The 17,551-nt window shown below is 44.5% G+C and overlaps 1 protein-coding gene and 1 long non-coding RNA gene across 15 annotated transcripts in view; one reads left to right on the top strand and one right to left on the bottom strand.

The window, feature by feature from the left end:
* LOC135050143 (uncharacterized) overlaps positions 1 to 8,467 on the top strand; it is a 98,982-nt gene extending 90,515 nt beyond the window's left edge. The window contains exon 3 of the long non-coding RNA XR_010241555.1: positions 8,386 to 8,467. This is a non-coding gene — a long non-coding RNA (uncharacterized LOC135050143). The remainder of the gene's footprint in view (positions 1 to 8,385) is intronic.
* ROBO2 (roundabout guidance receptor 2) overlaps positions 1 to 17,551 on the bottom strand; it is a 1,589,073-nt gene that overhangs the window by 130,896 nt on the left and 1,440,626 nt on the right. For all 14 annotated transcript variants that reach the window (XM_063956330.1, XM_063956325.1, XM_063956332.1 and 11 more), the window contains one exon: positions 8,379 to 8,500. In XM_063956330.1, the coding sequence (XP_063812400.1) occupies positions 8,379 to 8,500 (122 nt within the window). The remainder of the gene's footprint in view (positions 1 to 8,378; positions 8,501 to 17,551) is intronic.

Below are 17,551 nucleotides of genomic sequence, written 5' to 3' on the forward strand. Positions count from 1 at the left end.
TGAAAGCCTCATGATGAGTACTTAAAAACTTTTTTCAAAAGGCCTGATAATGCTACTGATTCATTAAATGTTTTTCATATTTTTTCATATGGTGGTGTGCTGGTCTCCTTTTGTCTAAACCCTTTCAGGGTAAGCATTGGGAACTATGGTATCAATAACAATTGACACGGCACCCTTCTAACATCCTTTAAGTGTGTGCGCTTCACCTCTGGACTTTATATATATATATATATATATATATATATATATTTAAATATATATTTATATATATTTAAAATCTGAGGGGGGCCCAGAGACATCACTGTACTGGGCCCCAAGATTTGTGTTGCCGGCCCTGAGGGTTAGGCAACCTTATCGCAACCTTTTTATTGGGATTCGGTCAATTTACCTACAATCCATTCCAAATCCACCCACTGCCTGACGGTCACAATCCCAACAAGGATCAAAATCCCAACAAGGTCAAAACTCTGACAAGGTGTGAGCGCAGCAAACCATGCAAGGGGACGCAGTACACTTATACCGTGTCCATGTCGACATTCACACCCAAAAAATACAACGGGGAAAAACCTTGTGTCGACTTTTTGACATGTCGACATTTTAAATGTTGGTATTTTGACCCTGTTGGTATTTTAAATGTTGGTATTTTGACCTTGTCGGGCTTTTGACCGTCGATCAATTGTTGTCAGTACTGTATGTTGACGTCAGGATTTTGATTGTAGGTTTTTCATACTAAACCCTTTTTCTCATGTAGGGCCGTATTTAGGGGCATACAAGCAATGCTCCTTTCCAGGGTGCGGTATTGTCTCTGCCTAGGTAAAACCACCTTGCACATCTTTAGTACACACCCAGTTTTTAGCTTTCGGGGCCCAGACCCCTCTTTGTGACATTGTCTAATAATTTGCCTACTGGTTCGTGACGTCTTCTTAATCCTGCTCATATCCTCATAGTGTGTAGCATTGTGTAAATAATATTTCAGAGTCTAAGAGTTGGCAAGAAGCCCATCCCATTCTCATTAGCACTATGGGGGTCATTCCGAGTTGATTGTAGCTGTGCTAAATTTAGCACAGCTACGATCACTTACACTGACATGCGGGGGGACGCCCAGCACAGGGCTTGTCCACCCCGCATGTCAGTCCGCCCCCCCATCCCCCGCGCACAAGTACAAAAGCATCGCACATCGGCGATGCTTTTGTACTTGAAGAGTAGCTCCCAGCCAGCGCAGCTCCTGCAGCTGGCCGGGAGTTACTCGTCGCTGGGCCGTGTTGCAGCGGCTGCGTGTGATGTCACGCAGCCGCTGCGACCCGCCCCCCGCACGGTCCAGCCACGCCTGCGTTGGCCGGACCGCGCCCTGAAAACGGCGGACAAATGCAGCTGTGCCGCCCCCTCCTGCCCAACAACCACCTCTGCCTGTCAATCAGGCAGAGGCAATCGCTAGGTAACGATGGCCGTCAGCCGTCTGGCATGCGCCGGCGTACTGCGGCGGCGGCGCATGCGCAGTTCCAACCCAATCGCTGCACTGCGAACAACTGCAGTGTGCGATCGGGTCATAATGACCCCCTATAACAAGAACGGGCCAAGCTGGTCACTGAGAAAGCACTAATGTAACGTATCTGTACATACAGTATAGGATCTCACTAAAGCTGAAGCATCTACAGTGATCAAACTCTTGAGAGTAGACGTCGCAATGCAAGTATAGTACATGGAGAACATAAACTGTGTTTTGCCAGATTTGTGATCGGAGGATAAAAAGAATAGTGGATTCTTTACATGTATAATACTCCTACACATGGATAATGAAGTCATGAGAATAGCCAGGGATTTATATCAGGAGATAACAAGTCACTTGAGACTCATTAGTGCGTTAAAGTCATTGCAGAGAGAAAGAGTGCTGTGGTAGCTTGGGGAACAATGTATACTATATATACAGATAGCTCTACAACATAAGCCTACTTTATACTTGCCAGTGCACATGGTTTCATGGATTATATTTAACAATATCTGTGACACTGAAAGAACGCAGTTAAGGACAGGAGACAGAAGGGCTGGTTTTCCACTATCTCTTATTGCAGCAATAGGAAAACCCTTAATCGCCTTAATTTACCAATAACTTGACATTGTGCTCTACTGGCCGGCAGCGTCAGAGTTAATTGCTAATCATAAAATATGTGGAGAAACAGAAATTGATCCTGTCCCTCGCCACATAGCTGAACCCAAGGATGAGAGGTTCTAGCCACGTCCACTTCTGTGGCTATACCCCCCCCCCCCCCCCCCAGAACCCAGGCTATTGAATACTCGGGTGTACTGGAAGGTGTACTAGTAGCAGGAAGCTGTCACTTTATAGGTCACTGGTAAGTCCTCACCTTGAGTACTGTGGAGAGTTCAGGAGCCCCTGGCTTTGATTCAGAGTTGCACACAAGTCTGATTTGTGGATGGATCTTGAGTTTCAACTCAGTCTCTCATCATCTTTTGAAGCTGAACGGCTTTAACTGGGTAGCAAATGGGGTGTTCACATGTACGCAAAGTTTAGCGAGGGCATGATGAGGGTGTATATTTGCCGGCTATGCAGATTTGTGGGCATGCCTGGTTTTAGACAGCTGTCTTGCACCAAGGATAGAGCTGATGTGAGTGTGCACTGATCAAGGTGACAATTTTGTAACCAACTGCGCCTGCATGCATATAGAATGACATAAATAAGTGATTTAAGTGAAAAAAAGGGGATCACAAAATGATATTTGTAAAATTAACTGACATTTATTCTTATAGATGTTTATAATAAAATAAAAAATAATAAAAATTGAAAAAAGAAGATGCAAAAAACAAAAAACACCTTTTAATACAGGCAAAATGTATGTCAGAATATTTATATAATAACAGGTCAGACTAATCTTCCTGCACCTGTGTAATATGAGAAAAACTTTGAAAAAAACTTTGAAAAAAGACTTGAAAAAATGAAGTTCCAAATGTCTGGTATGAAGAGAATGTGGCGTCCCACCTCTTTTCCACCTTGTTGTGGCTAGTTAGGTAGTATATCTGCAGTATACTACCTAACTAGCCACAACAAGGTGGAAAAGAGGTGGGACGCCACATTCTCTTCATACCAGACATTTGGAACTTCATTTTTTCAAGTCTTTTTTCAAAGTTTTTTTCAAAGTTTTTCTCATATTACACAGGTGCAGGAAGATTAGTCTGACCTGTTATTATATAAATATTCTGACATACATTTTGCCTGTATTAAAAGGTGTTTTTTGTTTTTTGCATCTTCTTTTTTCAATTTTTATTATTTTTTATTTTATTATAAACATCTATAAGAATAAATGTCAGTTAATTTTACAAATATCATTTTGTGATCCCCTTTTTTCACTTAAATCACTTATTTATGTCATTCTATATGCATGCAGGCGCAGTTGTGTAATTTCTTTGACATATGCTAATTATTGGAGGCATTTGGGTTTAGCCTCTCACACGTACTGCTGCCACCCCCGTATTATTCATATAAGTGGAGCGTTGGTCACACTTGCGAGAAATTTTGTAACCAAGTCTAGGTTAGGGACAGTCACAAAGACTACTCAGTATGCAGGGGAATGTCTGCGTTTAGGTCCAAGCACACTATGCGAGTATACAGTATATGCACCCGATATGCATGGAATTCTGCATCGGCCTCTCCATCTCCAATAAATCAGAGAAGGGATACTAACAGGTGCATATGCTCTATAATTAAACTTATCAGAAAACTTTACAGGAGAGAAGGGATCGAGGAGAAGGAGAAGAGAAAGAAGATGAAGAAGAGTATCTTAAAAATAAGAGGACTTTTAGAACAAGGGGACACACCAACCCACATAAAACCAACCTCCCTTTGTAGAATCACATACATTTCAGCGGGATATTAGAGGAACTACGACAACCACAGTCACGTGGCACATTATGTAGTGAGCTCTATCTGCTCTGTGTACAGTAAAATCTTCTCCCTGTCTCTCTCCCATCTTCTTTCACATAGAGATTGGCAGGCATACTTTTCATCCCTCCAGAGAGATTTTGAAATGGAGGCAATGATTTGAAAGTTCAAGGCCAAATGCCTATTTAGTTACTTAGCTTGTTCTTTAAGAATGAAAAAAAAAAACCTTATAAGTGGATTTGCTGCTTTAAATATGTGCTACGTGCAAAATATCATTATTACCATCAACATTTGTTGTAGACACACATGTAAATGTCTGCAAGCTGTGTAAACTTAATTGCAAAAAATGTGTCACTGTTAAGATTCCTGCAACATATGTCGCTGCGCATTAACAGCCTATTTTCAAAACTTCTCTGTCTTAACTTTAAATAAATGCACGCAAAGAAATGGAAGCAACTCACAGTAATACCCTCTTAATACTGAACAAAACAAGCTGTGTTTTTAAGAAGAACATTTAACAGATGTTTTCCAGATCAAGGAAGACTGTAAATCAGACAAAATTGTTTATATCCATCTTCGTCTCCCATCAATTAATTGTTTATGTACATTAGGACTTTCTGAACGATACATTAGAACTGGAATGCTATTTGCACAAGTGACATTTTGTTTTTAGCTCTGTTGTAAAATCTTCCAGGATTTATTGGTGTGCTATAACAAAGAAAGGGGCTGCTTGATCTGAAAGCGTTGAAATACAATAGGTATTGAAGCTGATTCTGCCAGTATAATTTTTGACATTTAGTTGCGCTGTGCCATTCCATGGAATACTAGTCAGTCTTCATTGGATTTAGTTTTAGGTCAACAACGGGCAATTTTATTATACAGTATTTTAGAACAACAATAACGCTCCCAATCAGCCAATGACTGTATCCCCAGCTTGAGCCCTTGTTAGTGCCGGACACACTGTGCTATATATGGCTCAGTGTGTATGGGCTTCTATGGGATCGGGCAACATAAGTGTTAAACAGCACATGAGATGTGACAACCCAGTGCAGACCGCTGCAGGAGCGTTATAAAGCCGTTTATAGGATAACACTCCTGCAACTGACCTGCATACACACCTATAAAAGCCTCAGCCCTTTCATCCGATATCAGGTCATTGGGCCATGGATTGTATAGGTGTGTACCCATCTTAAATTAAACCACAATGTTGTGAGTGTGGGGTCCCTCTAAAGCACAGGTTCTCAAACTCGGTCCTCAGGACCCCACACAGTTCACGTTTTCCAGGTCACCTGTGGATTTTTAAAATGTGACAGTTGGTGAAACACAGTGCAGCTGCTGGGTGACCTGGAAAACGTAAACTGTGTGGGGTCCTGAGGACTGAGTGTGAGAACCCCTGCTCTAAATATTAGTTATTTCCGTTTTATGCGTTAATGTGGTGATGAGATTGTGTACTGTCAGCCTATCACAGATTGAGGCATGGGTTCTCTCAGATCATAATAGGGTTTTCTGCCAAATTACTTGCTCTTGCTGCCGGAGACTCCCCCTCCTTCCCAATTTTGCTGTTGTGTTATGTTTTGTGTTGTGGTGGCATTAAGAACGGCTGTTTAGATGAGTTGTCAGTGATTTTTTAGATGGGTGCGCTCTCCTCTCCTCAATGGTGTGTCTGATATTGGAGAGTCGCACACCAAAGATTGAGTTTGGACACCAATTTGCAGCCAACTCCTGATGTTGTTGTCTGTTATTTCATAGATACGTTTGCATATATTAAGGGGTATAATCACTTCAATAACAACCGATTTATTACGTTTTCTGTATGTGTTTTCTAAAGCGGCAGCAGAATCAGCCCCCTAGACACGCTCATCAGTAGAACACAAAGAGCAGCACACTGTCCGCAGTTGCTATTGATTACTTGTTACTGATCAGTATATTGAGCAACCAGTTAATAGTACAGCACATCATTCCATACTACAATGATTCGGTTGCGTTGATAAAACAACATTGAATGTATGCACGCATGAACTTTATGGATATTTTACTACTTTAATCTATAACGTGATTTAGATGTGATTTTACTTACTGACAAGAACAGTGCTTACATACAGCTATACGTGCTTATGTGTGTGTCCATGTGTATAATATATATGCTGTTTATTAAACCCTGGTACATTGCTAATATTTGGCACAGCTCGTGTTATTTTTAGATCTTTATGCTCCGAATATGTTAGATTTCTTCGCTGCTTTACTACAGTTTTTTAATGTGACAAAATCAATACTAGAAAAGCAGCAACAGGATGCTGGATAAATGGTAACACATTCTCTCTGCTGTGAGTTAAACAGAATGTATTTGCAGAACTTTAACTCTATGCTTGATAATGAAATAGTCCTGACAGCGGACTTAAAGACATTATAGAAGTTGTCTGTCTTCAAATTTTTATCCAATAAATCTCCCCCCAATATTTGTTTTTTGCTATAACAGAAATATATAACTCAGTATAACATGTTTATTTTATGAGCTTGTGATTTTATTTATATTCACATACTGTATGAAACACAATCTTTAGGTCAGCACAGTGATATGTTCCATCATAGTGAGAGGCACTGTGACGTGGTAGGTTGCTACAATAAGGAACATCACTAGTGAGAGGCACTGTGACGTGGTAGGTTGCTACAATAAGGAACATCACTAGTGAGAGGCACTGTGACGTGGTAGGTCGCTACAATAAGGAACATCACTAGTGAGAGGCACTGTGACGTGGTAGGTCGCTACAATAAGGAATATCACTAGTGAGAGGCACTGTGACGTGGTAGGTCGCTACAATAAGGGACATCACTAGTGAGAGGCACTGTGATGTGGTAGGTCGATACAGAACGGAACATCACTAGCGAGAGGCACTGTGACGTGCTCAAGTCAATACAGTATGGAACATCACTAGTGAGAGGCACTGTGACGTTGTCAGGACGCTACAGTGTAGAACATCACTAGTGAGACGCACTTTGATGTGGTAGGTTGATACAGTATGGAACATCACTAGTGAGAGGCACCAGACGTGGCAGGTTGCTACAATAAGGAACATCACTAGTGAGAGGCACTGTGACGTGGTAGGTCGATACAGTACGGAACATCACTAGTGAGAGGCACTGTGACGTTGTCAGGATGCTACAGTATGGAACATCACTAGTGAGAGGCACTGTGACGTAGTAGGTCGATACAGTATGGAACATCACTAGTGAGAGGCACTGTGACGTAGTAGGTCGATACAGTATGGAACATCACTAGTGAGAGGCACTGTGACGTGGTAGGTCAATACAGTATGGAACATCACTAGTGAGAGGCACTCTGACGTTCTCAGGACGCTACAGTGTGAAACATCACTAGTTAGACGCACTGTGATGGGGTCAAGTCGGCACAGTAGATAATATCACTAGTGAGAGGCACAGTGACGGTCAGGTCGGCACAGTAGGCAACATCACTAGTGAGTGGCACTGTGGTATATGACACTTTGGCCATCAGTGGTGTGGCAGCTGTCAAGGACATATTGATTAAATACAGAAGTCACAACAAGAACTCAACACAAAGAGAAATCCAGCTCAGACATCATCATACAGGCTATACAAGGGTACTACACATAATGTATAATAGGTAAATGCTTGAATATGGTTTAAGAAGCTATCAAAAAGAGTTAAGAAAAAGTAGCCAACCCCTCAAAGTGTTTCTCACTGAGCCAGAGTGAAGTGATTGGCTGCAGTTTCATAAATAAAAGTCTCATCCAACAACATACCAACAATGCCACGCCAACACGTGCGCTTTATATCGGTGTTACACATAAATGCTGAATGTGAGCTGTGACTTTTCTGAAAGCTATCCTTCCAACATGGTCTACTCATATACTTCCAATAGCTGTCTGTTATTTGGGGGTCATTCCGAGTTAATCGTTAGCTGTCGATGTTCACTGCGAAGCAATCATTTTAAAAAATGGCAAAACTACGCATGCGTATGGGGCGCAATGCGCATGCGCGGCGTACAGGTACAAAGAGCCTTGTTGTTTTGCACTGCTTATAGCGACTATTCCATTCGCACAGCTGATCGCAAGGAGATTGACAGGAAGTGGGAGTTTATGGGTGTCACTGTCAACTGACCGTTTTCAGGGAGTATTTGGAAAAACGCAGGCGTGTCCAGGCCTTTGCAGGGCGGGTATCTGACGACAATTCCGGGACCTTCGTCGCTGCAATCATCGCACAGAATAAGTAACTACAGGGCTGGTCTTGTTTTGCACAAAATGTTTTTGTACCGCTCGGCTGCACAGGCGTTCGCACACTTGCAAAACGAAAATACACTCCCCCGTGGGCGGTGACTATGCAGTTGCACGGCTGCTAAAAATAGCTAGTGAGCGATCAACTCGGAATAAGGGCCTTAGTTACTGATGATGTGTTGTGATGATTGTGTTGTCAAACCACAAGATTGTAATTTGTACTTTATCGCTCTTACCGTCCAGGAAACCTGAATAGTGGTGGGTGAGAGGACCAGAGGATTATGCAGCCGAACAATCACATCTCCCAACTCCTTCTGCACTTGCCGATGATCTACTCCTTGCACAGTTGGGCTTATGTCTGATAAAGAAAAGATTACAGCAGTTATAATACTGGCTAGCATATTATTGAATACTTCATCATTAATTGATTAAACAGTTGAATTATTGGAATGAATATTTTCTTTAATTGGAAGAAAAAAATAAGAATTTACTTACCGATAATTCTATTTCTCGTAGTCCGTAGTGGATGCTGGGAACTCCGTAAGGACCATGGGGAATAGCGGCTCCGCAGGAGACAGGGCACATCTAAAGAAAGCTTTAGGATCACCTGGTGTGCACTGGCTCCTCCCCCTATGACCCTCCTCCAAGCCTCAGTTAGGATACTGTGCCCGGAGGAGCGTACACAATAAGGAAGGATTTTGAATCCCGGGTAAGACTCATACCAGCCACACCAATCACACCGTACAACTTGTGATCTGAACCCAGTTAACAGCACGATAATAGAGAAGCCTCTATAAAAGATGGCTCACTACAACAATAACCCGAATTTTTTGGTAACAATAATTATGTACCAGTATTGCAGACAATCCGCACTTGGGATGGGCGCCCAGCATCCACTACGGACTACGAGAAATAGAATTATCGGTAAGTAAATTCTTATTTTCTCTGACGTCCTAGTGGATGCTGGGAACTCCGTAAGGACCATGGGGATTATACCAAAGCTCCCAAACGGGCGGGAGAGTGCGGATGACTCTGCAGCACCGAATGAGAGAACTCCAGGTCCTCCTCAGCCAGGGTATCAAATTTGTAGAAATTTACAAACGTATTTGCTCCTGACCAAGTAACTGCTCGGCAAAGTTGTAAAGCCGAGACCCCTCGGGCAGCTGCCCAAGATGAGCCCACCTTCCTTGTGGAGTGGGCATTTTAAGATTTTTGGCTGTGGCAGGCCTGCCACAGAATGTGCAAGCTGAATTGTACTACAAATCCAACGAGCAATCGTCTGCTTAGAAGCAGGAGCACCCAGTTTGTTGGGTGCATACAGGATAAACAGCGAGTCAGATTTTCTGACTCCAGCCGTCCTGGAAACATATATTTTCAGGGCCCTGACCACGTCAAGCAACTTGGAATCCTCCAAGTCCTTAGTAGCCGCAGGTACCACAATAGGTTGCTTCATGTGAAATGCAGAAACCACCTTAGGTAGAAATTGAGGACAAGTCCTCAATTCTGCCCTGTCAGAATGAAATATTAAATAAGGGCTTTTATATGATAAAGCCGCCAGTTCTGACACACGCCTGGCTGAAGCCAGGGCTAACAGCATCGTCACCTTCCATGTGAGATATTTTAAGTCCACAGTGGTGAGTGGTTCAAACCAATGTGACTTTAGGAAACTCAACACAACATTGAGATCCCAAGGTGCCACTGGAGGCACAAAAGGAGGCTGTATATGCAGTACCCCTTTTACAAATGTCTGAACTTCAGGCACTGAAGCCAGTTCCTTTTGGAAGAAAATCGACAGGGCCGAAATTTGAACCTTAATGGACCCTAATTTTAGGCCCATAGACAGTCCTGTTTGCAGGAAATGGAGGAAACGACCCAGTTGAAATTCCTCTGTAGGGGCCTTCTTGGCCTCCCACCACGCAACATATTTTCGCCAAATGCGGTGATAATGTTTTGCGGTTACGTCCTTCCTGGCCTTGACCAGGGTAGGGATGACTTCATCTGGAATGCCTTTTTCCTTCAGGATCCGGCGTTCAACCGCCAAGCCGTCAAACGCAGCCGCGGTAAGTCTTGGAACAGACAAGGCCCCTGCTGGAGCAGGTCCTTTCTTAGAGGTAGAGGCCACGGTTCGTCCGTGAGCATCTCTTGAAGTTCCGGATACCAAGTCCTTCTTGGCCAATCCGGAACCACGAGTATAGTTCTTACTCCTCTCCTTCTTATGATTCTCAGTACTTTTGGTATGAGAGGCAGAGGAGGGAACACATACACTGACTGGTACACCCACGGTGTTACCAGAGCGTCCACCGCTATTGCCTGAGGGTCCCCTGACCTGGCGCAATATCTGTCTAGTTTTTTGTTTAGACGGGACGCCATTATGTCCACCTTTGGTTTTTCCCAACGGTTTACAATCAGGTGGAAGACTTCTGGGTGAAGTCCCCACTCTCCCGGGTGAAGGTCGTGTCTGCTGAGGAAGTCTTCTTCCCAGTTGTCCACTCCCGGAATGAACACTGCTGACAGTGCTATCACATGATTTTCCGCCCAGCGAAGAATCCTTGCAGCTTCTGCCATTGCCCCCCTGCTTCCCGTGCCGCCCTGTCTGTTTACGTGGGCGACTGACGTGATGTTGTCCGATTGGATCAATACCGCCTGACCCTGAAGCAGGGGTTTCGCTTGACTTAGGGCATTGTAAATGGCCCTTAGTTCCAGAATGTTTATATGAAGAGATGTCTCCAGGCTTGACCATAAGCCCTGGAAATTCCTTCCCTGTGTGACTGCTCCCCAGCCTCGCAGGCTGGCATCCGTGGCCACCAGGACCCAGTCCCGAATGCCGAATCTGCGGCCCTCTAGAAGATGAGCACTCTGCAACCACCACAGGAGGGAAACCCTTGTCCCCGGTGACAGGGTTATCCGCTGAAGCATCTGAAGATGCGACCCGGACCATTTGTCCAGTAGGTTCCACTGGAAAGTCTTGCGTGGAATCTGCCGAATGGGATTGCTTCGTAGGAAGCCACCATTTTTACCCAGAACCCTTGTGCATTGATGCACTGAGACTTGGTTCGGTTTTAGGAGGTTCCTGACTAGCTCGGATAACTCCCTGGCTTTTTCCTCCGGGAGAAACACCTTCTTTCTGGACTGTGTCCAGGATCATCCCTAGGAACAGAAGACAAGTCGTCGGAACCAGCTGCGATTTTGGAATATTGAGAATCCAATCGTGCTGCCGCAACACTACCTGATATAGTGCTACACCGATCTCCAACTGTTCCCTGGATCTTACCCTTATCAGGGAATCGTCCAAGTAACGGATAACTAAAATTCCCTTCCTTCGAAGGAATATCATCATTACGGTCATTACTTCAGTAAAGACCCGGGGTGCCGTGGACCATCCCTACGGCAGCGTCCGAACTGACAGTGACAGTTCTGTACCATAACCTGAAATACCCTTGGTGAGAAGGGTAAATTTTGACATGAAGGTAAGCATCCTTGATGTCCCGAGACATCATGTAGTCCCCTTCTTCCAGGTTTGCAATCACTGCTCTGAGTGACTCAATTTTGAATTTGAACCTCTGTATGCAAGTGTTCAAAGATTTTAGATTTTAGATTTTAAAATCGGTCTCACCGAGCCGTCTGGCTTCGGTACCACAATAGTGTGGAATAATACCCCGTTCCCTGTTGCAGGAGGGGTACCTTGATTATCACCTGCTGGGAATACAGCTTGTGAATGGTTTCCAAAACTGCCTCCCTGTTTGGAAACGGCGAGGGGGATACGTCTCGAATTCCAATTTGTACCCCTGAAATATTACCAGAAGGATCCAGGGGTCTACTTGCGAGTGAGCCCACTGCGCACTGAAATTCATTGAGAACGGGACCCCACCGTGCCTGAACTTGTAAAGCCCTAGCGTCATACTGAGGGCTTGGCAGAGGCGGAAAAGAGTTTCTGTTCCTTGGAACTGGCTGATCTCTGCAGCCATTTTCCTCTCCCTCTGTCACGAGCAGAAAAGAGGAACCCTTTTGTCCGCTTGCCAACCAGGCCTGCGCCTGATAATACGGCATCTTATTTTGAGAGGCGACCTGGGGTACATCCCCTCTTTTAAGGCAATACTTCCAAATGCCGTTTGGAATCCGCATCACCTGACCACTTTACTGGTATAATTGGACAACGCACTTATACTTGATGCCAGTCGGCAAATATTCCGCTGTGCATCATGCATATATAGAAATGCATCTTTTAATTGCTCTATAGGCAATAATATACTGTCCTTATCTAGGATATCATATTTCCAGTCAGGGAATCCGACCACGCCAACCCAGCACTGCACATCCAGGCTGAGGCGATTGCTGGTCGCAGTATAACACCAGTATGTGTGTAAATACATTTTAGGATACCCTCCTGCTTTCTATCAGCAGGATCCTTAAGGGCGGCCATCTCAAGAGAGGGTAGAGCCCTTGTTCTTACAAGCGTGTGAGCGCCTTATCCCCCCTAGGGGGTGTTTCCCAACGCACCCTAACCTCTGGCGGGAAAAGGTATACTGCCAATAACTTTTTAGAAATTATCAATTGTTATCGGGGGGAAACCCACGCATTTTATTTCTCAGATTCAGGAAAACTACAGGAAGTTTTTCCTCACCAACATAATATCCCTTTTTTTTTTTTTGGTGGTATTCATATTATCAGAAAAGTGTAAACTTTTTTCATTGCCTCAATCATGCAATGTGTGGCCCTATTTGGAAATCACGGTTGTCTCTTCACCGTCGACACAGGAGTCAGTATCCGTGTCGGCGTCTGTATCTGAGGTAACGGGCGCTTTAGAGCCCCTATATGAGACGTCTGGACATGCACAAGCTGAGTAGCCGGCTGTCTCATGTCAACCACTGTCTTTTATACAAAGCTGACACTGTCACGCAATTTCCACAGTACATCCACTCAGGTATCGACCCCCCAGGGGGTGACAACACTATTACAGACACTCTACTCCGTCTCCTCATCATTTTTCTCCTCATACATGTCGACACAAACGTACCGACACACAGCACACACACAGGGAATGCTCTGATAGAGGACAGGACCCCACTAGCCCTTTTGGGAGACAGAGGGAGAGTTTGCCAGCACACACCAGAGCGCTATATATATACAGGGATAACCTTATATAAGTGTTTTTCCCTTTATAGCTGCTGTATTGTTTATACTGCGCCTAATTTGTGCCCCCCTCTCTTTTTTAACCCCTTTCTGTAGTGTAGTGACTGCAGGGGAGAGCCAGGGAGCTTCCCTCCAACTGAGCTGTGAGGGAAAATGGCGCCAGTGTGCTGAGGAGATAGGCTCCGCCCCTTTCTCGGCGTCCTTATCATCCGTTTTCTTGTATGTTTTGGCAGGGGTTAAATGCATCCATATAGCCCAGGAGTTATATGTGATGCATTTATTTTAGCCATAAAAGGTTTTCTAACGATTTATTGCGTCTCAGGGCGCTGCCCCCCCAGCGCCCTGCACCCTCAGTGACCGGAGTGTGAAGTGTGCTGAGAGCAATGGCGCACAGCTGCGGTGCTGTGCGCCTACCTTTATCTGAAGACAGGAAAGTCTTCTGCCGCCGATTTTTCCGGACCTCTTTGCTCTTCTGGCTCTGTAAGGGGGCCGGCGGCGCGGCTCCGGTGACCCATCCAGGCTGAACCTGTGATCGTCCCTCTGGAGCTAATGTCCAGTAGCCTAAGAAGCCCAATCCACTCTGCACGCAGGTGAGTTCGCTTCTTCTCCCCTTAGTCCCTCGATGCAGTGAGCCTGTTGCCAGCAGGTCTCACTGAAAATAATAAACCTAAACTAAAACTTTCACAAAGAGCTCAGGAGAGCCCCTAGTGTGCACCCTTCTCGTCGGGCACAGAAATCTAACTGAGGCTTGGAGGAGGGTCATAGGGGGAGGAGCCAGTGCACACCAGGTGATCCTAAAGCTTTCTTTAGATGTGCCCTGTCTCCTGCGGAGCCGCTATTCCCCATGGTCCTTACGGAGTTCCCAGCATCCACTAGGACGTCAGAGAAACATAGATTAGGATCAATTTGAGTCAATGAAACCACCAATAAAGACACAAAAAGGCTACAGGTGTATTGAATCTGTCTAGGCACGAAAACTGAATAAGCTGTTTAAAACAAGAGGAAATTGAAAACATCTTAGCAGTGCAAAAATGGCCATCTCCTTGGCTTCCTGCATGGCAGTATATAAGTGCTTGCCATTGGCATATGCTGTGTACGTGTCTCGTGCAAACATTTAGGTGCAGTGTCGCCGAGAGGGGGGGAGGGGGCACTAATTACCTGGGCACGGGTTGCTGGAGGTCCACTGACCGCCCCCTCCTAAGTATACCTATACTTAAGGCAGGAGGTGCCATCTACCTAATGATATCTTCAGGAAGATGGCGTCCGCACATTGAAAGCAAAGACTCTGAGTGTGCCAGAGTATCTGCTCTCTAGTGCACTGGAAAGATAGTGCTGGCTAAGGAGGAGGTATCCACTTCCTGCAAGCAAGGTAGGAAGCGGGTGCACTCCCCCGACGCCCACTCCTGCCCCCCCCCCCTCTCCAGCATTATAATGGAGTGCCCTGTGGAGCACACGGGGCCACTTCATTTTTCACATCCTATTCTTTATAGGGAGATTGGGCATGCCCCCTTTTTAGGACATGCCCCTGTTTAGGTGAAATATGAAGGTAGTTTGCGCCCCCATGTGTGAAAAGTCTGTGACTCAAAGTCAAGTCAGTTTAATCTTTGCCATCGTAGTTATTAAACTTTCTCCAGCTTTAAAATATTTGCTGTCTTTATCACTGTCCTTATAGAATAGAATTAGTCAATTCATTGAGCATCTAAAAGCAAATCTTTCTGTCAGGTGATGTGAAGGTGGGACAAGGGTCCGGAGTACATATAAAGACCATTTGGTCTCTCTAATCTGCCTATTTTATGTATTATCAGTGCACACATACAGTATGGAAAAAGCAGAAAAAGACCATCTTTATCAAACCAACTAAAAAGGAAGTTCACAGAGGTTAACCAGGTATTGTATGCACTGCTGAAGCCTTAACAACAATCCAAATTTGCTAATTCCAGTTTATTAATTGATATACATAAGCTACTCTGTGTGTATTACTATTGCTTAGTGCTGCATGTGTTCATTATGGGGGTAATTCAGAGATGATCGCAGCAGCCAATTTGTTAGCAGATGGGCAAAAACCATGTGCACTGCTCGGGGGGGCAGATATAACATGTGCAGAGAGAGTTAGATTTGGGTGGGTTCAGAGGCAGAACTCTGGGAGGCAACGGAGTCATCTGCCACCGGGCTCCTGCTCTGAAGGGGGGCACCTCTCCTCCCATTCTGTGACACCACTGAATTAAGTTAATTGATAGCTGCCGCTGTCTTTTCAGTGGCCGACTTCCTCACTGGTCCCTGCACCTTACAAATCACACACTTTTTATTATATTGTAGATACACATTTTACAAGTGTCATACCCAGGATTAGAACCCATGACTTAGTACACTGGAAGCAGACACCTTATTGATGAAGCTGTTCGCTCCTGTATAGGAAATATGAGAATTCTAACTATATGAAGTTACTTCTCTGACAATTACACGTAACATATAGTTAGAATTCTCATTCTTCCTGTACAGAAGCAAATAGCTCCATCAGTAAAGTGTCTGCTGTTAGTGTAACAGGTCACGGGTTCTAATCCTGGGTATGACTGCTAAGAAATGTGTGATTTAAAATAAAAGACAATTACATGTATAAATACAGTATATACATTTTTTTCAGAACACACAGATACACGCACGCACGCACGCACGCACGCATGCACGCACACATACATACATATATTTATCTTAATATAGGAAATAGGGGGGCATCAATATTTATCTTGCCTCCGGGCAACTGGGATGAACTTACGCCACTGGGTGGGTTATATTGTTTCTGTGCAGGGTAAATACTGGCTGCTTTATTTTTACACTGCAATTTAGATTTAAGATTGAACACACCCCACCCAAATCTAACTCTCTCTGCACCTGTTATATCTGCTCCCCCTACAGAGCACATGGGCCCTCATTCCGCGTTGTTCGCTCGCTAGCTGCTTTTAGCAGCATTGCACACGCTAGGCCGTCGCCCTCTGGGAGTGTATCTTAGCTTAGCAGAATAGCGAACGAAAGATTAGCAGAATTGAGATTAAATAATCCTTAGCAGTTTCTGAGTAGCTCGAGACTTACTCCTACACTGCAATCAGCTCAGCCCGTTTCGTTCCTGGTTTGACGTCACAAACACACCCTGCGTTCAGCCAGCCACTCCCCCGTTTTTCCAGACACTCCCGCGTTTTATCCTGGCACGCCTGCGTTTTTCCGCACACTCCCAGAAAACGGTCAGTTTCCGCCCAGAAACACCCACTTCCTGTCAATCACACTCCGATCACTTCAACGATGAAAATTCTTAGTTCGGACGTGAGTAAATCTACTAAGTTTTGTGCTAAAATACTTAGCGCATGCCCGCTGCGTACCATGCACATGCGCATTTTTGCCTTAATCGCTCCGTTGCGAAAATCGGCAACGAGCGAACAACTCGGAATGACCCCCATGGTTTTGCCCAACTGCTAACAAATTTGCTGCTGCGATCAACTCTCAATTACCCCCTATGTCCTTATGCAGTACTTTCATTCAGCATACCTGCACTGCGTCTAGCAGACACTTGTACCAGTTAAGACTAGAATCTCAGGTTAGCACACATAGGGTGAGATTCAAATGATTTATCATGCCCAATTTCCTTTCTAAAATGATCTCCGTTATCGCGCATATTGCGCCCATAGTAATCATGGTTAGCTGTGTAAAGGGTTGGGTGCCTTGCTACTCCGGGGGTAGCGAGATGAAATAATGATACAACGTCCCTGAGGGCAGAAACAGAACGCGTGTGGAAAGGGGTGAATTACTGTCATAAAAAAAAATGACTGAATCATTACCTGATTTTTGTCTGTATCACCAGACAACTCTGTAACTTGAATAAATTAATTAATAAATGAATGAATATGGAGACTAGTGTAAATGACAAGAGTCAACACTTGCCTGCGATATATAATTTTACTTCTCTGCTCCATAAAAATAATCAAATCACAAATACATAATACAGTATAAAAATGCCTCCGTTTGGTATCCTGACGTAAATAACACTGGTCAATAAGTTTCTGCTCTCAGGATATTGTTCTCAGAGATAGTGGAAGCCGAGATTTGGTCTGTAAAATATTTATTTCTTATAAGAAATGAAGCAGAACAAGAACAGACCATGCTTTCCGGGATAATGGGACAGCTGTGTGAGGCGTAAACATGGACGTAAACATGTGCTCCATACGGAACATCTTGGAATTTTGGGGGCTATTTACTAAGCCCTGGATGGAGAAAAAGTACCAGACAATTA

Source organism: Pseudophryne corroboree, chromosome 2 (genome assembly GCF_028390025.1).
Source record: "Pseudophryne corroboree isolate aPseCor3 chromosome 2, aPseCor3.hap2, whole genome shotgun sequence".
In the NCBI taxonomy this organism is placed as follows: domain Eukaryota; kingdom Metazoa; phylum Chordata; class Amphibia; order Anura; family Myobatrachidae; genus Pseudophryne; species Pseudophryne corroboree.